Source organism: Pituophis catenifer, unplaced genomic scaffold (genome assembly GCF_029215685.1).
Source record: "Pituophis catenifer annectens isolate HBS135680 unplaced genomic scaffold, rPitCat1.0.hap2 SCAF_3, whole genome shotgun sequence".
NCBI lineage: Eukaryota > Metazoa > Chordata > Lepidosauria > Squamata > Colubridae > Pituophis > Pituophis catenifer.
In genome coordinates, this window is record NW_027256883.1 from 202,041,639 (window position 1) to 202,062,774 (window position 21,136).

A 21,136-nucleotide genomic window follows, 5' to 3' on the forward strand; every position below is an offset into this window, starting at 1 on the left:
TGGGAGCAGAATTAATGTTGCTAAGCCAGGTGGTTGGTAAGTGAGTTGCCAAGGTTATTAAGCAAAGGACTAGCAGTTGTTAAGTGAATCATGCAGTCATTAAATGAATCTGACTTTCTTGGTTGTATTTGCTTGTTGGAGGTCGGCTGGGAAAGTCACAAATGGCAATCCCAACTTAATCCCAGGATGCGGCAACCATTATAAATACAAGCCAGTTGCCAAACGCCCAAATTTTGATCATATGACTATGGGGGTGTTCGGATGGTCCTAAGTTTAAAGTCACTTTTTTCAGGTCCTTCGTAACTTTGGTCACTATACAAATGGTGGTGATTTGGGGACTATCTATATTGACTTTTAAAAATTGCTTAAATCCCAGAAGTGTTTTGTCCAGAACTTAAAGTTTGACAGCATGGAGCAACATAACATGCTGTGCCTATTATTTTTATAGTGCAATAGTTGGGCACACGTGTTACCCCGACAAAGATAGATTTAGGGTTGTTTGCAGATATGATTCACGAGTGCCAAGGCAGCTGTTTTCTTCTGTAACACCTACCTCAGGCTCCATCTGGTTGAAACAACAATTTCTAGGAAGTAATTCATGACCAAGGGGGTATGATTTATGATCTGTAGCAGCTGTGTTATTTTCGTAAGAATATGTTCCTCATAATACAGTTTGGCTTTTACTTTTAAATGAGGAAGTAAAAAAAATCCACTGGTTTTGCTCAATTTCCTCTTTTTAATCATACTCTTTTCAGATACCAGCTGTGATTTGATGGGGATTTCCAATGCCCACAACAGCAGAGATTCAAAATGAAGTGGCCTTATGACTACTTTGGAAATTATGCTTCAAGAAATAGACAATAAAAATGAATTGAAAGTGAATGAAAAAATGAATCACCTGGCCAAAAAAATACACAGAAGGCGGCAGAAGTTCAAAGTAGCAGAAACTTTGAAAGACCATCGATCCAGACCATCGATCCAGAAAACAGAGCTCAGTGGGCCAGACACAGTCCTAGTGAGCTCTGTTTCCAGTTGCGACGGCCTCCTGAAACCCTCTGTCAGCGAAAATGGAGCTGGGGGGGGGAACGTCCCCCCCTCCCAAGTTGTTTTCACCGGCACCATAGGCCGGTCCTTCGCTGTTTCCAAGGCAGCCCCACGGGCCAGATCTAAGCACCCCGCAGGCCGGATCCAGCCCCCGGGCCTTGAGTTTCACACTCCTGGCATAGAATGTATAATGTAGTGTCTCTCTAAATGTGTATATTTTATTTGGCCATCCATCTTACATATGAATTGTAGATTGCTAGCAACAAATATTTTAAAAACACTATATTAAATTAAAGTTTTCTGAATAGTTTTTATCCCAGTGCTATAATTGCACCCAACAATGAACTAAAGGGCCACCATCAGTGAGATGTTGGACAGCATTACTTGCTCTGTTGTGTGGATGCTTGGGTGGTTTTAGGGGGTGGGGAATTTTTGGTGGGTGGGAGGGTGTCTGGGGATTGTCATGTGAATTGGGTCTGGTCTCTGGGTGTTATGTGAATTTCGTTGTATGGATATACTGTGTATACACGTACAATGATAATAAACTTTATTTTATTTATTTATTTATTTATTATTTATTTAAAAAAGAATTAAAGCCTTGGTGGTGCAGTAGACTAAAGTGCTATTAAGTAGCACTTAGCTGCCAGCTGCCTGCAATTACTGCGAGTTCAAATCTCACCAGGCTCAAGGTTGACTCAGCCTTCCATCCTTTCGAGGTAGGTAAAATGAGGACCCAGATTGTGGGGGCAATAAGCTGACTTTGTATAAAAAAGAACACCACTTGGGGGGGCCGAAAGCCTTACTAAGCAGGTATATACAAAAGTATGAAGGCTATTGCTTAATGCATTGTAAGCCACCCTGAGTCTCCGGAGAAGGGCGGCATATAAATCGAACCAATAAATAAATAAATAATAAATTTATCAGGCCAGTAATCCTCAATTTACATCTGGTCACTTTGAAGTTATGATGGACCTCCCCAGGGATTCGGTTTTGATAGCTGCTGTCCCTGCAATCATATGATTTAGCACATTGCTTAGCACATTGTAAACCGCCCTGAGTCTCCGGAGAAGGGCGGCATATAAATCAAATTATAAATCAAATTAAATTAAAATATGACTATTTTGGGCACTCAGAGCTAGCATCCCACAAATATGACTACATTTTAAGACGTTTTTGCCAAAAGCTGTCATATACTTTTGGGTTTTGGCTAAACTGGCCCACAGTGAACAATGCCTGCGCAAAAAAGGGTTATGAAATCGGATCAGTCATGTGGGTGACCTGTTTTATCACCGTCATGACTTACAATCTTGGGATGTAGGACCCAAACCTTTCCTAGACAGTATTGGGTTCATCTAACATCCTGGCAAGGGCCTGTGGGGGAAAGCCAAATAGTTGGAGTTTCCAATCCAAGAGTATTGGAACCCACCGGATTTTATAGAGGAGGCTGTTCCATAATCTATTTTGATATTCTACTGTTCTTGGTACTGTACTGGGTTGAATAACATCCTAAGCTTTAGCCTGGTATAAAAGGAATAGTAGCTGAAGAGCCTTCAGTGAGGAGGAACAGAAAAATTCCTGGACTCACCTGTTCCATTGATTGTCAGCTCTCAATGTAAAAAATGTTCCTCATAAGAACAGTTGGAAGGGACCTTGGAGGTCTTCTAGTCCAAATCTTACTCAGGCAGGAGAACCTATACTAGGGGTGTCAAACTTACGTATCGGGACGTATCGGGACTTTTTTGTCCTTCGCTAAACTGGGCGTGGGCATGGCCAGCACGTAACGCATCCGGCGGGCTGGGAGTTTAACAGCCCTGCTCTATGACATTCTGGACAAATGACTATCCAATTGAACATGAATTGACTCACCTGCATTTTCAACATGCCTGTTGTGATATTCTTGTCCAGGTATTGGAGAACAAGTCCCCTTGTTCTCTTATAAGGCAACTCTTCAGATATTTGAAGAGTGCCATCGTATTTTTCATTAAGTCAATTCTTCTGCACTAAGCACACCTAATTCACTTAGCGTCCCTCATAAGATTCAATACTCAGTCTTGTCACCAGCTTGATATAGTACTTCTCTGAATTTGGTTCCAGTTCGTCATATCTTCAGTTTGCAGTGTCCAGAATTTGGTTGCACTATTTCAAGTGGGGCCCAGTCAAAGCAGAATGCAGAGGGACACCTCCAAACTCAATCTTATATTACAGTATTGCACAAATCCAACTCCTGAAAAGTTTTCAGAATATGGGATTAAATCATAGATTGGAAATATACAGTAGTGATGAAGGAGATATATCTGTTTTGATGTAATCTTTTCTTCTTTCCACTGTATAGCAATATTTCTCAACCTTGACATGCTGGCAGTGGAATTCTGGGAGTTGAAGCCCACACATCTTAAAGTTGCCAAGGTTGAGAAACACTGCTCTAATGTCAACTTTCTCCTTTTACAACAGCTCTTCTAAATACAGTCCCATTTTTCTCAATTTTGTTAGAAAACTAATATAAAAGGTAAGCACTAGAAAGATGTGGGTACCATAATTATGGCCATGTAATAGGAAAGAGGGGGAAAGTGTTCATTAAGAGGAAGTCAATACAAATCCCACTCTTTTGGCTCCACTCTTTAATTTGCCAACTCCATCCCCTAGAATTAGAGGCATCAATTTAAAGGTGATTCAGCTGTTTTGAGTGTTTAAAACACTCACCCCAGCATCAAATGTAACCTCATTTTGCCAAAGCATAGATGACAGCTCATGAATACTTTCAAGAAGAAAGGAAACTTTCTGGCATTTATTTTCTGTGTGCCAAATGATCAGATGTCCAGCTGGGAGTAGATATTGGTAACCTAGCAGTTCAGATGCTAAGTTTGTCAATCAGAAGGCTGGCAGTTCAAGACCCAAGCACCGCATGATGGGATGAGCTTCCGTTACTTGGCCCAGTTCCTACCCACCTAGCAGTTTGAAAAAAGAATAGAATAGAATAGAATAGAATAGAATAGAATAGAATAGAATAGAATAGAATAGAATAGAATAGAATAGAATAGAATAGAATAGAACAGAACAGAACAGAATAGAATAGAATAACAGAGTTGGAAGGGACCTTGGAGGTCTTCTAGTCCAACCCCCTGCTTAGGCAGGAAACACTAGCATTTCAGATAAATAGTTATCCAATCTCTTCTTAAAAACTTCCAGTGTTGGAGCATTCACAACTTCTGGAGGCAAGTTGTTCCAATGATTAATTGTTCTGTCAGGAAATTTCTTCTTAGTTCTAAGTTGTTTCTCTCCTTGATTAGTTTCCACCCATTGCTTCTTGCCCTGACCTCAGGTGCTTTGGAGAATAGCTTAACTCCCTTTTCTTTGTGGCAGCCCCTGAGATATTGGAACACTGCTATCATGTTTCCCCAGTCCTTCTTTTCATTAAACTAGACATACCCAATTCAGCAACCGTTCTTTATATGTTTTAGCCTCCAGTCCCCTAATCATCTTTGTTGCTCTTCTCTGCACTCTTTCTAGAGTCTAGAAAACATGCAAATGTGAGTAGATAAATAGGTACCACTTCAGTGGAAAAGTAACAGCACTCCATGTGCCTTGGTGTAAAGTCATTCTGGCCACATGACCACAGAAAATGTCCCTGGACAACGGGTTCCTACAGCGGAAAATGAGACAAGCACCTCTCCCTAGAGTCTGTCAACAACTGGACAGGAGAAACCTTTATCTTTATTCATCAGTAAAAAGAAAAATTAAATTATGGTGATACTCCATCAGCAAATGCTACTGAATAGCACTGCCCCTTTCTTAAGAAGAGTGCATTTTGCAAGATTATTTTCTTTTATATCAAAGTTTCCAAAAGCACCAGTGAAGAAAGTGCAGAGGCAAATTCAAAGAAGTATTGGGTCTCCATAAGCACACTCATCTTCCAAAGCCAAGTTGTAGTATTTTCCTTCTCCATCTTTATATGCACTGGTCACGATCCGAAGCCAGCCACGTTCTCCCTGAAAGACATTAAGTTGCACCCATTCATGGAAGAGCATTAAGTTCTTGTGTTAAGGTGGCAGCCCAAAAATATTTCAAATCATGAGCTGCGTGTAAGATAAAATAGAGCAGTTGGGTATGAGGTATAAAATTACATCTAATCAAGAAGTAACTTTTCCTACACCGCAATAATGAAATAACATAACCACAATTGGGACCAGAATTTCTGTTGTTAAGTGAGTCACTCTGATTTTACAACCTTTTTGCCACAAGTCTATTAAGCCAATCACTGTAGTTGTTAAGTGAATCATGCAGTCATTAAGGGAATCCAGTTTCCCCTATTGACCCTGCTTGTCAGAAGCCATCTGAGAAGGTCACAGGATTATCTGACCCAGAAATTGCAACCATTATAAATAAATGCTGGTTGCCCAAATCACATGACCATGGGGGAATGCTGTGATGGCCATAAGTGTGAAAATTGGTTGTAATTTTAGTGCCATTGTAACTTTGAATGCATAGTTGTAAGTTGAGGACTATCCATAAAAATTTACCATATTTTTGTACTATAAGACGCACCGGATTATAAAACACACCAAGATTTGGAAGAAGAAAATAAGAAAAAAAAATAGTTTTTCCTCTCCGGCCCCCAGGAGCACCCTGCAGGCCTCCCAAACCATCCGCGCATCCCGTTGTTCACAAAAACGGGGCATGCAGAGCAGGGGTGGGTTCTAAAAATTTTTACTACTGGTTCTATGGGCATGGCTTATTTTGTGGGCGTGGCTTGGTGGGGGGGGGTAATGTGACTGGGTGGGCGTGGCCAACTTTTTTTTTTTTTTTTTTACTTTTAAAAGCATTTTTTCTACAACATTAAGAGGTTGCAGAAAAAAATGCTTTTAGGAGCCTCTGACGATCCCAGCTGAGTTGCACGATCATCAGAGGCTTTTTTTTTTTTACTTTTAAAAGCATTTTTTCGGCCGAAGAGGTTGTAGAAAAAAATGTTTTTAAAAGTAAAAAAAAAAAAAAAGCCTCTGATGAGGTAGGCGGGGTAAGCGAGCAGCGACCAGGCCAAGGACTGGTTCAGGGGCCAGCCAATGTTATTACCAGTTCTCAGAACTACTACAAATTTTTACTACCGGTTCTTGCGAACCGGTGCAAACCAGGAGCAACCCACCACTGATGCAGAGCGTTTGGAAAGCCTGCAGAGTGCTCCTGGGGGCTGGGGAAGGCAAAAAAGTTACTCGTGGGGGGGTTTGGGAGGCCAAAAGAAAATGGGCCCATTTTTGGCCTCCCAAACCCCCCACGTGTCGCATTCGTGCCCTCCCCAGCCCCAGGAGCACTGTGCAGGCCTCCCAAACCCTCTGCATGCCTCGTTTTTGTGAAAAACAGGCCTGTTTTTGGCAAAAATGGGACATGTGGGGTGGGGTTTCGGGAGGCAAAAAATAGCTATATTCAGTGTATAAGACACACCAACATTTCCACCCTCTTTTGAGGGGGGGGGGGTAGTGCGTCTTATCCTCCAAAAAGTATGGTAACTAAACCCTGCCCCTATGTAACTTGTTGGTACATTTCACAGCTGGAACGCTCATAGCCTGCTATACCAAGCAGGGAACTTTGCCCATTCAGCTAGATCTTTAAAAAGCAATAATATAGATTGATGTATCCTGTCTTCCTTACCCAGGGATCTCCCCAAGAATTCCGAACAATCCAATACTCTGTTCCATTTTCTATCCCCCAACCAGCAACAGAGACAATATGGTTTATCATAGGCAAGATACTGAATTCTTCATACAGGCCTCCAGTGTACGCATCCAGTTTGGAAGTGGCCATGATCCCACAACTAAGTAAAAACAAAAAGCAAGAAATAAAATCTTCAGGATAAAAACTACTGAAATGAGCAGCTTTAGACAACATCGTGAAGAGAAGGACCACTCTCCAACCACAAAGCCTGATTTTGGTCAGATTTAGTGAGAGGCTGTGTAGTGCAGCAACTCGGATGTCAGGTTACTTTAAGGTTTAAGTCCATCCTTAGCCATGGGAACTCAGACGCTGGATCTTTGCAAGAAGGGGAAAAAAATAGACTTGAAGAAGTTGGGTTTGTCACTGGAGAACAATATGGACCTGTCCTTACAGTTTTCTTGACAATAACACAGAAAAGGTTTCTTCCACAATGGTTTTATTCTTTCCAACTTGTTGGGATATTTGAAAGAAAATACATAAAAAGATTCCCTCTATTAGCAGGATAACTCTTGAAAAACTGACCCAAACTGGACCATGTTCAGTGTGACTCACCTTAGGCAGAAAGCCAGCTGGGTGACCTTGGGTCAGCCCCTCTCTCTCAGCCCCAGAGACAGGGATGGGCTGCTGGGGGTTCGCAGGGGTTCGGGAGAATCTCTAACTAGAATTCTTTGCAGTTCGGAGAACCCCCAAATCCCACTCCTGGCTGGCCCCGCCCATCCTGCCCCTCCCCTTCCAGGAGTCCCCATGCGGCCCGTTTTGGATGCAGGTAAGTGCAGGACGTGCACGGAGGCTCGGAGAGGGCAAAAAATGGGTCTAAAGTTCAGGAAGGCCTCCAGAGGGCCTCTGGAGCCTGGGGAGGCTGTTTTCGCCCTCCTGGAGGCTCGAGGAAAGCTTCCGGCGCCTGGGGATGCCAAAAACGCCTCCCCCCCCACATCGTGGTGCAGGAGGCTGACTAGGCCACGCCCACCATGCTCACATCCACCCAGCAACTGGGCAGAGAACCCCTTGCTAAAATTTTTGAAGCCCAGCCCTGCCCAGAGAGCAGGCAATGGCAAACCACTTCTGAAATCTTGCCAAGAAAAGTGCAGGGACTAATCCAGGCAGTCTCCAGCAATCAACACTTATCCAAAGGCATCCCATACAAAAAATTATAATAGATCAACTGAAAAAATCTATTACGTGCAGGCTTCTGTACCTAGTTCAGTGTTTTTCAACCTTGAAGTTTAAGATGTGTGGACTTCAACTCCCAGAGTTTCCCAGCCATCCTATCTTAAACTTGTGAAGGTGTGAGAAACACTGACCTTGAGATTTAGCATAAAGCTTTCATCGCGTTACCTGATGGGTCCATTTGCATAGATTTCTGCCATCATTTTCTCTCGACCGCTGAGAGTTCCATAATCTCCCACTTTCCAGAGGGTGTAATTTTTTATTACGTGGCATTCCCCGAAGGTAGTACACGTTCCACATTGGTTAAATTTCTTGCACTCTGTGAAAACCAAAAAGAATTTTGGTACCAGAAAATTGCCTTTCTCCCCCAAAGATGAGAACAATGAAATGCTGTCCTGCTTGTTGTACCTGAGGTAGTGATTTTTCATCCAGGAATCACCTCCTACTTGGCTTCAAAAGGAATCAGCCCCCCACCCCCTATTGAAAGTGGCAAATATAAATATAACAAATAAATAGTTTCATGTAAAAAGCTAAAAACTGATGAGGGCCAGTTTGGTGCAGTGGTCAAGGCATTAGACTAGAAACTGGGAGATCTTGCGTTCTAGTCCTACTTTAGGCACAAAGTCAGCTGGATGTCACCTCTCTCTCAGCCCTAGGAAGAAGGCTGCAATGGCAAAGCACTTCCAATATTCAAGAAAATTGCAGAATTTATTCAAGTAGTTCTCAGGACATATATTTAAATCTGTCTGTCTGTCTATCATCTATCTATATCTACCTATCTGGTAGATATAGATAGATGATAGACTAGCTAGCTAGCTATCATCTCTCTCTATATATATATCTATATATATCTATCATGAGCCACGGTGGCACAGTGGTCAGAGTGCAGTACTGCAGGCTACTTCTGCTGCCTGCTGGCTGCCTGCAATTTGGCAGTTCAAATCTCACCGGCTCAAGGTTGACTCAGCCTTCCATCCTTCCGAGGTGGGTAAAATGAGATTGTTGAGGGCAATATGCTGACTCTGTAAACCGCTTAGAGAGGGCTTTAAAAGCACTGTGAAGCAGTATATAAGTCTAAGTGCTATTGCTATCTGTCTGTCTATATCATCTATCAATCATCTCTGAATAAAAGGGATTAAAGGGTTGTTATATATATATATTGTTACAAATATATATATATATATATTTGTTATATATAATATATGTATATAATATATACCGGTATAATATATATTTTATTTGGAGTGGAGTCAGATTGAGCTGAAAGTTTCCTGGCCAGATGCTCTTCCTGACACCTAGGTGGAGTTCGCAGCAGATATCTTTTCTTTAAATATATATTTAACTATATATAGCTATCAGAGCTCTATCTGAATAAAACAAGAAAATATATTTTTCTTAAATACTCTATGGAAATGATCTCTATATACCTGCACCAGATGTTGTTGATGTAGGCTGGAAATTTGTCTAAAATTTCTAAATGTTATCCTGAATCCTTTTTTTTTTGTTAGATGTATATCCTATTTCGTGCATCCCAAGGCACCAGGCATACCAAATACTCCTACCTCCTATATTCCCAACAACAACCACTCCATTAGGTGGGTTGAGCTGAAAGTGACTGGCCTAAAGTCACCCAGCTGCTTCCAGGCCTAAGGGAAAACTAGCACTCTGGGTGTCCTGGTTTCTAATCTAGCACCTTAATCTCTACATCAAACTGGTGGGAGAAAGCTATTCCACAGATACTTCCAAGAGTATCATACCTGATCATGACTCAGAAAGCTTGGTAGCTATGATACATCTAAAATACGTGGAGACCTTTGGTATCATAGAAGCCTCCCCTATTCTTTCTAACCACCTTGCAATGGAGGGCTACATCAAAGCTTCTATGGGTGAGATGGAGATGAAGGCCCCTTGGAGCTGACTCCTATCTGCAGAACTTCACATTAACACATGGAGATCCAAGGATGGAGATGCAGAGGTGAGCAAATTTTCAAGTTGCAACAGGAGAGGGTTAGGGTCAGGGCTGCCCCATGCTCTCACTTTGATCTTTTGCCTGGTAGTTGTTGCAGGTCTCATCAGGGATGCCATGCTGGTGAGCATACGCCCATACGCCTACGTGGTCTCCACCGTGACAGGTCCCTGCTTGGGCGCAGTCAATGACATTCTGAACGGAGAGGTAAGCAGAAGGCCAGGTGCCTTTCTTCTTGATGTTGATGCGATCTGAGAGAAAAGGAGCAGGTGGTTGGTGAATGACATGAGTTGGGGCCTTTAGCATTATGGACGTTGAGGGGTGCTTTCTTCTGGGGAAAAAGGGAACAGCCAGCCTTTGGGGGATAAGGGGCCCATTTTGTCTTTGAAACTATGTCCGGGTGGATTTCCAAGGTAATGAACAGTGGTGAAATCTAAAATTTGTTACTACCGGTTCTGTGGGCGTGGCTTGGTGGTGGTGGGTAATGTGACTGGGTGGGCGTGGCCAATTTTTTTTTTTTTTTACTTTTAAAACCATTTTTTCTACAACCTCTTCGGCGAAGAGGTTGTAAAAAAATGCTTTCAAAAGGCTCTGACGATCCCAGCTGAGTTGCCTGATCAGCAGAGGGTTTTTTAAAAAGCCTCTGCCGATCAGACAACTCAGCTGGGATCGTCAGAGCCATTTAAAAGAAAAAAAAGCCTCTGATGATCGCGCCGCTCAGCTGGGCATGGGGAGGGGGGGCAGGGATTTTTGCTACCGGTTCTCCAAACCACCCGCCTCCATCGCTACCGGATCGAGTGATCCGGTCTGAACCGGGAGCATTTCACCCCTGGTAATGATCCCAATGACATCCTCCCATGGGATACTTTTACTTTCTAAGAACAATGCTGGGCCATTGTTATGGAACCATTCCCATGATGGCAGGCCTAGAAAGGGACCAAATATTCACTTATCTGATCAAAGCCCCCTCCCCCCCCCCTTTTTTTTTTACAAGAGGTAGGACTTCAATCAAGCACTTGCAACCATCATTTTGACTTTTTCAAAATTCTTCCCTTGGCTATTTCTTACTAAAGAATTGCAGGTAGTCCTCGAATTATGACTGGATGCTACGTAATAATGGACCCACAAAAAAGTACTTATTACCTGGATTTGAAGTTCCAATGTCCACCCCACCCCACCCCTGTGGGCATATGATTGCATTTTAGGTGCTTGGAAACCAGCCTGCATTTATAGCCATTTGCAGCATCCCACAGATTTACAATGGGCCACGATTTGCAATGTGTCGTGGCTGCAGTTCAGCTTCTAGCTTCACATTGCATCTTGCCAGCCTGACTTTTGAGCTGGGGGGGGGGGGTGGGAGGGGAGAGATTGGAATGTGGGGGAAGGACAGGGGTGGAGGTGGGAATGAAGTTGTGCTGGCCCTGATGGTGAGCCGTACCAATCCAGCACAAGGTCTGTCGTGGCTCCATCGGAGGAAGAGCTGGAAGTAGACCATCCAAAAGGGATAGGACGTCTCCCTTGGCGTGTTTGGAGAGGCCAGGGGCTGAGGACGATGCTGTCCTGGGTCCCTCAGGCATTGGGGGAGGTGGTTGACCAGACGGAGAGCTGCCTGCCTTCACAGATACAGGGGAGGATGGGCTGCTGACAGACAGTGGTACTGATAGGCAGGGGATCTCCTCTGATGAGGAACAGCTGCCTCCTCCACTGATCCAAGGGCAAGGACAGCAGAGCTTAGGCAAGCCCAGAGAAGGGTTGCAAGGCTATTCAGGAGGAGGTTGCCCCATCCCTCCTCACAGGGAACAGCTGGGATGGAGTAATTTAAGGAGAAGCCGTGGGGAGTTAGTCTTTGCCTCTGCTGATCAGGCAACTCAGCTGGGATCGTCAGAGCCTTTTGAAAGCATTTTTTTACAACCTCTTCGCCGAGCTAGTCATAGATCAGTAGTGGGTTCCACTTCTCTACCAGTTCAGAACCAGGAGTGTGCGTGCGTGCGCTCTCGTCTCGCTTGCTCGCGGTCCTTTCTGCGCATGCACAAGGCATCCGTGATGACTTCCGGCAGGTGGGTGGAGCCTCCCACCACCGCCAATACTGGTTCGCCCAAACCGCGGTGAACTGGTAGAAACCCACCACTGCCACAGACCCAAAGCTGCATATCCCTGTTCCTACTCCATAACAGGCACTGATAAACCCCATCCCGGATTACAACAGTTACCTTTATTTATTTATTATTTATTTATTCAATTTATATACCGCCCTTCTCCTAGTGGACTCAGGGCGGTGCACAGCCAAAACTAAAATACATAACAATACAAAATTTAAAATTAATTAAAAGAATTATATACTTTGGCCTGAATTAAAACAGTGCGAATTAAAACCCATTAACAAATTAAAACTAAACAATTAATAACCATTAAAAACTAAAAAAGGGGGGCGGGGTTCACGCCAGCCCTGCTTGCTGGAAAAGAAGAGTTTTCAGGGCTCGGCGAAAGACCCGAAGATCCGATATCCTTCGTATCTCCGGGGGCAAATCGTTCCAGAGGGCGGGGGCTGCCACAGAGAAGGCCCTCCCCCTGGAGGTCGCCAGCCGACATTGCCTGGCCGACGGCACCCTGAGGAGTCCCTCTCTGTGGGAGCGTACTGGACGGTGGGAGGCTATCGGCGGCAGAAGGTGGTCCCGCAAGTACCCAGGTCCTATGCCATGGAGCGCTTTAAAGGTGGTAACCAACACCTTGAAGCGCACCCGGAAGACCACTGGAAGCCAATGCAGCTCACGCAGGAGAGGTGTCACATGGGAGCGACCCCCTCGCTCCCATAATCCCCCGCGCGGCCGCATTCTGCACCAGTTGGAGCCTCCGGGTACTCCTCAAGGGGAGCCCCATGTAGAGAGCATTACAGTAGTCCAGGCGGGAAGTGACGAGTGCCTGAGTGACTGTGCGTAAGGAATCCCTATCCAGAAAGGGACGCAACTGGTGAATCAGGCGGACCTGATAAAAAGCCCCCCTGGCCACGGCCGTCATATGCTCTTCTAAAGACAGCCGTGCATCCAGGAGGACGCCCAAGTTGCGAGCCCTATCCGTGGGGGCCAATAACTCGCCCCCAATAGCCAGCGATGGGTATTACCTTTGAATCAAACAGAATTCACCTCTTCAGACTAGGCTTGGGGAAAATTTATACAAATGGGAGAGCAGGTGGAAATTGGGAGCAGGCTTAAGGGAACAGAAAGATATAGGAGAAGGAATGGCAGAAAAGGGAGTGGAATCAAAAGAGGAATCGGTTTAGAATCTCTACGTAGTCATAAACAGACTAAGACCAACCCCTCTTCAACTCCGTTGACCTTTTATCTTACACCAACGTAGTGCTATTAGTTGAGAAGTTTCTTGTGCATAGGCATGTTGAGTAACACATTAATTTAATTGGAACTTTACATGCGGTTTTGATCTTTCACCCTGACAAAAGTCAATTTGGGAGCCAACCCACAGAGAAAAGCACTATTGACTAAGGTTAAACTATAATAGACAGGAAGGGAGCCTCCATATTCAGGCACAGTGTATCTTTATAAGGGAGAAGACAAGCACAGTATAGAACCACCACCTACCTGCTAGAGCACTGGTGCTGCCGTGAGCCCAGCAAGATCCACAGTATTGGGGAATGTGTTGGTTTCGAGTTGCGCTCGCATAATTGACTCCATCTCTATTTCTCCAGTCCCAACTCTTGGGCAGTTTTGAGACCTCCAAATATTCATGAGGACGAGGATAGGTTCTGTTAAGAGGAAAGATGAGAATGTCAGAAGGGAGAACCAACTGATCCTTTTTTTCCCCATTTTGGGTGGGGCAAAGGGGAATAACGCATTTTACCATCGCTGGAAGATTTTACTCATTTTTCCACTTAGCTGGCCATTGTGTTTAAGCTTCTCGTGATTCTATTGTCTTCCAGACATGCAAGCCAATAACAAAAGCTACAAAATGTATGGGGAAGTTACTCAAAAGAGAAAAGTATCAAAGACCAAGATGTGACACCAAAAAGTGTGCGTTTTGTGTAAAAGCAAAAAGCAAACTAAGTGAGTCAAACAGGGCCAGCAGCAGGCACAGACAGGAAGCTCTGGTCGCCCCATTTACTATCAATAATGAAACTACACTTTATCATCATCATCTTATGACTGCACTTATGTCAGTGGTGATGGTGAGGACACCTCAACCTTCAGGCACAGAATGAACAATTCTTTTTTAGACCTTTAGAAAGCCAGAATTTTCTGGCATCAACCAGGATCTTTACGAGGACCAGGCATGATAAGTGATAATGATAATGTTGGGAGCCAGTTTTGGGCCAGCTTCTTCTGAGAACTTCAGCATGAGGTCCAGGATCTCCCCAATGTTTGTGCTGTAAGAAAATGCTCCCTGCGACCCATCAGCTGGAAGCAGCCCATGGATACCAGAACTTGTCTATAGGGCACTTTGGTTTAACAAGATCAGGCAGGCTATTTAATCCTGGTGGAAGAGCAGATACCCTGGTTGTCCAAGAAAGCAAACAAATGGATCATAGGACAAATCAATTTAGGGTTCTCACTTGAGTAAGAAGCCACAGACTCAAGCTATCATATCTTGAACAACTGGCTCTTTTCAGAAGTCCATAACACTGGGGAAAATGGAGGGGAAGAGATAAAGAGACAACCAACAGCAAAACGGATGGTGATTGCAGAGAAGATGCATTGTTGGAAGATCTGAAAGGCCAAGTTGGACACAGAATATCCTGAAGAAGTTTCATCCATGTGGTCACCAAGAGTTGACCCTGACTTGATAACACATAATCCTATCAAGTAGCAGATAAGGAGGAATGCCTGACTTTGTTTACTGTGAGTCACAATCTTATGTCCTAAACAGAAAAAGAATGGAGGTCAGAGGGGTCATTAGATAATGAAAAGGGGGAAAATGAATCCTATCTCAGAAGAGGAGGGAGGGGGCTATTCCTTACTCGAAGTAGAAAGGCGGATTCCCTTCTCAATGATGAAAGGGAACAAATGTTAAGTACCATATTTGGGAACATCCGTTATGTTGAATTCCTTGATATTTGACACATATTCTATAGTACTGTGATGGCGAACCTATAGCATGTGTGCCAGAGGTGCCATGCAGAGCCCTCTCTGTGCCAACTGCTCTTCTGGTTTCCTGTGCACATGTGGTCTTCACACGTGCTGGGGCACCCAAAAAATGCCCCCAAACCAGGCCTTTTTCCGGGCCTTTTTCAGGCCATTTTTGGCCCCAAAAAACAGCCTGAAAACGGCTGTGAAAAGGACCCAAAATGCATGCGCCAGCCAGCTGGTCTTCAGGTTTCCGGCGTGCTGGCATGAACACATACATATGCATGCATGCGTGTGGGTGTGTACCAGTTTGGGCACTCGGTGCCGAAAAGTTTCGCCATCACTGCTATAGTAGGACTTCTGCTGATGTGCTGAGACACACAAAATTAATTTATGAACCCAAGCATAAACACCCACCCTGTTCTCTGAATGTATTTAATGATGCTGATCATTAAATGTGGACATCATATCTAAGGAACTAAATAACTAGTCTATTCATTTCCCATCTGAGCAGAGCAGAGCTGAGCAGAACAACAGAAATAGCTGCATGGGAGAATTTCCATGAGGAAATTCCAGGACTCAAGGCTATACTGACCACAGTTGGGGGCGACAACTAGGTCGTTAAGGGAAGTGGTCGCTAAGTGAAACCACAACTGTGCTTATGGTCTGACTTCTGCTTTCCTTTGGTTCACAGACCCTTGAAGGTGACAAATGTGAGGATTGGTTGCAAAATGACTTTTTCATCACTGCAAATAGTCACTAAATGAGACAATCACTAAACAAGGAATTTCTGAACTAGGAAATTTTTTTTTAAAAGGCATCTTGCAAGCACAGAATTGGAAAGCGCTTCTAAAGGTGCCACAAAAACCACACGGATGTGCCAACATAGCCCAGTGTTTTTCATCTGTTTATTTTGCTTTATTTTTAACCAACATCATTTTACGAATCTCCTTTTCCTCCGTGTATTTTCCCCTTCCCCACCATCCTTTAATGTTTCCCAGGCTCAGATAGCACCAATGTCATTTCAGGAAGCCTCCTTGAATAAAAAATTAAACAGTCTTTCCAAGATCGCAGCTGGGGGTTGAAAAATCCTAAATGCTGCTGGATTGGATTCTTGAAGGAGGAGACCAAATCCCACAACGCCTCTTGCCTTGCTCTGACACCCATTGCACCAAACCGCTTTCAGATTCGTTCCACAGCTGTCATCAAACGGTTTCCCCTTCTGCCGATTAATGCACCTCTACTTAAAAATAAGCACAATTGGACTTGGAAAAGCTGAATTCACACCCAAGATGCTTTGATTCGGGTTGCCGCGCTTGCACAAAACGAAGCACCGGGATGCAACCAATGGCAGAGTTCACCCAGCACAGAGGTCTGCAACCTTAAACAGTCAAAGAGCCATTTGAACCGGTTTCCCACAGAAAAGAAAACAGCAGGAGCCACAAAACCTGGGTGGGAGTGGCCAACTCGAGGACACTCACTTCCACCAGTCACATGACCCACCCACCCCCCAAGCCAAGCCTACCGAGCCAGTCATTAGGGTAGAGAACTGATTGTTAAAAAACACCAGGAACCACAAAACCCTTTTGACATCTCTTTCACCCTTCTCTCTCTTCCAGGGGGAGAGCCTTCTCTGTGGGGGCACCTACTATCTGGAATAAGCTCCCCCTCCCGGAGATACGGAGGATCCCGGATCTACGCACCTTCCGCCGTGCTCTCAAGACCTTTTTATTCCACCAGGCAGGCCTGGCCTAATCTTTTTCCCCTTTTTCTCTTTTAATACGTAAATTTTAATCTGTTTTTAAATGATTGGGGTGTTTTAAATCTGTCTGGGCCAAATTTGTTTAATTCGGTTTTATTCTGTTTTTTTAAATTTTGTATTTATGTATTTTATTGTTTGGCTGTTCACCGCCCTGAGTCCTTCGGGAGTAGGGCGGTCGGTATATAAATCAAATAAAGACTAAAGACTCCTTCCCTCCCCTCCCCATCTCTCTATGTCTCTCTGGCTCTCCCCCTCTCTCTGTATCTTTCTGTCTCTGGCCCAGCTGGTTCTCCATCCCCCCCCCACATCATCCTTACCTTTTCAGGCCAGGTGAGGAGTGACTGGGAGGGGAGGATGAGGGGTGAGGCCAGCCAGTGGTGGGATCACCTAACAGGGAGCCACAGCAGAGAGTCCAAAGAGCTGCATGCGGCTCCGGAGCCGCAGGTTGCTGACACCTGACTCAGCATGTTAAAACCAGGGGTCTCCAACCTTGGCAACTTTTAAGACTTGTGGACTTCAACTCCCAGAGTTCCTCAGCCGGCTTTGCCGGCTGAGGAACTCTGGGAGTTGAAGTCCACAAGTCTTAAAAGTTGCCAAGGTTGGAGACCCCTGTGTTAAACTCCTCCCCACCCCACCCCATACCCATTCAACCGAGTTTAGCGTGATGTGCGAATGCCTCGCTTAACCCGGTTAAGGGGGATTACGAGGGATCTAGTCGGGGGAATCTCAATCTCATCTCCATCCTTTGCAGCCGAAAGCTGGGGCAAAACAGCGAGCAGCCCATATAGTCAGCCCGGGAGCGGCACCTTTCGGCCACGGGTGGTTCCTCCGGAGAGACAGAAGAAACCTGACCCAGGACCAGAGACCCACCCTCGCTCTCCCACCCTCCAGCATCCTCCCTGTAGGAGAGGGTTACTCCTCCTCTCCGCGCTCCCCCCACCCTCCCCATCCCATTTGCGCCCTTTTGCCCGATTTGGACCAGATCCGAGTGGCCGGACATCGCTGCGCTGCGCTCCCGGGGGTGCCCGCAGCCGCAGCCTGTGCCGCGCTATTGCAACCGGGGGCGACCGCATGGCGACTCGGCTGCCTTACCGGAGGCCGGCGAGTTTGCGCGGCAAGGGCTTGTGACAGCTCTGCCCTTCCTGGAAGTGGAGAGCGGCGGAGAGGGAGGCGCAGGCGCCCAGGAATAGCAGCAGCCGCCTCAGAGCGAGGACCGGCGGCAGGCGAGGCGCCGGCATGGTGGCTTCTGGCGATGGTTCACCCCGGCCGCCCGCTGCTTTATAAGGGAAGCCCGGGTACCGGGCGGGGATGACAGCAGCGGCTGTCACACAAACACACACACACACACACACACACGTGTGGACGCAGGCTTAAGGTCACCCACGCGCGGTTTCTCTCTAGATTCCCTTCCCCTCCTCCTCCCGCCCCCCTCCCACGCGCGGCTCACTTGCTAGCAGTCTTCCAATCTCTCAGGGGCTGCCACAAAGAAGAGGGAGTCAAGCTATCCTCCAAAGCACCTGAGGGCAGGACAAGAAGCAATGGGTGGAATCTCATCAAGGAGAGAAGCAACCTAGAACTAAGGAGAAACTTCCTGTGGGGAAGATGGTACGAATGGATAAATGATAGAATTAAGGAAGGAATAAAAGGTGCAGAAATTAATTAGAAATGTATAGTATAAATGACACCAGACACTTACTCATGTATATATGTATAAACACTGCGAATCCGATGTTAAACAGAATTGTTACTATATTTTATTTGTGTAAAAAAAAAATCAATAAAATTGTATTAAAAAAAAAAAAAAAAAGAACTAAGGAGAAGTTTCCTGACAGGGAGAACAATTAATCAGTGGAACGACTTGCCTCCAGAAGTTGTAAATACTCCAACACTGGAAGTTTTTAAGAAGAGGTTGGATAACCATTTATTGATTGATTGATTGATTGATTGGTTCGATTTATATGCTGCCCTTCTCCGGAGACTCAGGGCGGCTTACAATGCGTTAAGCAATAGCCTTCATACTTTTGTATATACCTGCTTAGGAGGGCTTTCGACCCCCCCAAGCGGTGTTCTTTTTTTATACAAAGTCAGCTTATTGCCCCCACAAACCGGATCCTCATTTTACCTACCTCGAAAGGATGGAAGGCTCAGTCAACCTTGAGCCTGGTGAGATTTGAACTTGCAGTAATTGCAGGCAGCTGGTGTTACTTAACAGCGCTTTAGTCTGCTGCGCCACCAAGGCTTTTTTTTGTCTGAAGTGGTGTAGGGTTTCCTGCCTAAGCAGGGGGTTGGACTAAAAGACCTCCAAGGTCCCTTCCAACTGTACTGTTCTGTTCTGTTCTGTTCTGTTCTGTTCTGTTCTATTCTATTCTATTCTATTCTATTCTATTCTATTCTATTCTATTCTATTCTATTCTATTCTATTCTAAAAGCAGAGCCTTGGAAAGGGATCCCAGCGTCCCCGGCTTGCTTGGGCCGGGGGATCACTGGCAGGGGAGTCAGTGTCGTTCCAGAAAAGTCCTTGGGGAGGCTCACCTGGGCGCCTTCCGAGCTAGAAGATCAGAGAAATAGTTGGGGAAACGGGATCTGCTGGCTCTTTAGGAAAAAACAGAAAATCCCTACAACAGGATCAGGACAGAGCTCCTCCGATCCGGCATGACTGCTGTGGGTCGAGGTTCCCGACTGTTTTCTTGTAGATGGTCTCCAAATCCGGACGAGAAGGTGCCTAGTTGCCTCTTTTCTTTGATTCTGCCCAGCAGTTGATCTTTCAAGAGATATTTATTGCCTGGGTCTTTGGAGGAACATGAGAGAACCTTCAAAATCCTTAGCAGGTAGTCCTTGATTTACAACACTTCATTTAGTGACCACTCACAGTTAAAACGGCAGTGAAAAAAAGGGACTTATGACCATTTTTCACACTTGTGACCCTTGCAGCATCCCCAAAGTCATGTGAAGGAAAGTCAGACAGCTGGCAATTGACTCGCATTTATGACAGTTGCAATATCCCGGGACCTTCTGACCAGCACAGTCAATGGAGAAGCTGGATGGATTCCCTTAACAACCACATTAAGACCTTAACTACTGCATACTGATTCACTCTTAACAAATGTAGCAAGAAAAGTCGTAAAATGGAGCAAAGCTCACTTAACAATGTCTTGCTTAGCAACAGAAATTTTGGGCTCAATAACGGTTGTAAGTCGAGGATCCTTCTGTACTGATGTCTTCCTTCCCTGTAAATTTGACTCGTGTTTTAAACAGGGTCTACTTGGGTGGTCATATATATATTTGATGTATAGGACATAGATACATTGCCATATATCTTAAGGGCTAATAAATTGATAGCTTCTTCGATTGTTTGGTGAAACCATGGAAGTTCTGTGCAGAGCATGTTTCTCTGGCCAGAGTAGTCCTGGATGCTTCCTGAGCTTGTTTGTTTGCCTGCCGTTTCATTACCCTACTAGATAAAATCATCAGTATCTAGTTGGGTAATGAGATGTCTTCAGGTAAACAACTGAAGCTCAGGGAGCACCTGAGAACTTCACAGTTCTACCCTGAGCTACACAGAAGGTCTTCTGTAGGATCTCCTTTTTAAGTTCCTCTGTGGTGCAAAAGAGATTAGCAACATTGGGTTTTGTGACAGAGACAGGTTTGGACTGCAAAGGGAGGGAGGGAGGGAGGGAGGGAGGGGCTGGCTGGTAGGATATGTCTCTCCAGCCCCTAATCAGAATAACAGAGTTGGAAGGGACTTTGGAGGCTCAGCTGAAAGTGGAAGACTGGACAGATATGGGGCTGGTCCAGGCATTTGCCATCTGAGAGAAAGGATAAGAAGAACCTCCTCCCACCCAATGTGCAAAATGATTGACAGGGGAATCTTCCACATTGCTCATAAGACATGTGCACTCTCTTTTCCAGCATGTACACTGAGAGCTAGAAACCTACGCTGGACAGATTGCAAGCCCTAGACGGACTGCTTTGCTCTTTCATATCCTACTTCTAGCATTCAGGCATCAGTCAAGTCCCTCTGGTTTCTGAATAACGTTTTCCACCAGAAATTCTCTTTGTTCTGCTTTTTGTGAAACTCCTTAGCCTCCAGCAGGATGATCAAAGTGGAGTGTTATTAATCCTGCCTGGAAAAAAAAACACTGGAGAAAACTACCATTTAAAAACAAACAAACAATGGGGTTCCTGGAGTGAGAATTCTCTTCCAGCGCTAATACTAACCTGTTGCTTAATGTTGCCACATTCTGAGTTCTGCCCAAAGTGGCTCTGGATGAATTTTAGGAACTTATTATTGAAGGGGCTATCCTGATTGGCATGAGCAACACCATTACTTTGTAAGCAGTACTGGTTACCAGTTAGGATCCCCATCTATTCAGTGGGGTGGGGGGTGCAGTAGCCAGCTCATTGGGCTAATATTTAAAGTAA

General features: G+C 45.1%; 1 protein-coding gene across 1 annotated transcript; it reads right to left on the reverse strand.

The window, feature by feature from the left end:
- Positions 1-4,737: 4,737 nt before the first annotated feature.
- LOC139314458 (cathepsin Z-like) lies at positions 4,738-18,046 on the reverse strand. The gene is made up of 6 exons (XM_070940093.1): positions 17,807-18,046; positions 13,474-13,637; positions 9,952-10,131; positions 8,083-8,233; positions 6,685-6,847; positions 4,738-5,030 (listed from the first exon to the last, which is right to left on the reverse strand). Exons 1-6 carry the CDS (start codon positions 17,950-17,952, stop codon positions 4,917-4,919), a joined length of 918 nt encoding a protein of 305 aa, XP_070796194.1. The 5' UTR covers positions 17,953-18,046; the 3' UTR covers positions 4,738-4,916.
- Between the last annotated feature and the right edge of the window lie 3,090 nt (positions 18,047-21,136).

Excerpts from the sequence above, each read along its gene's own strand:
- LOC139314458 (XM_070940093.1), bottom strand. The coding sequence starts at position 17,952 with ATGCCGGCGCCTCGCCTGCCGCCGGTCCTCGCTCTGAGGCGGCTGCTG. Across the intron at positions 10,132-13,473 it reads CAGCACCAGTGCTCTAGCAG|ATCGCATCAACATCAAGAAG; the intron begins GTAGGTGGTGGT and ends CTTTTCTCTCAG. Across the intron at positions 6,848-8,082 it reads TATGCAAATGGACCCATCAG|TTGTGGGATCATGGCCACTT; the intron begins GTAACGCGATGA and ends GTTTTTACTTAG.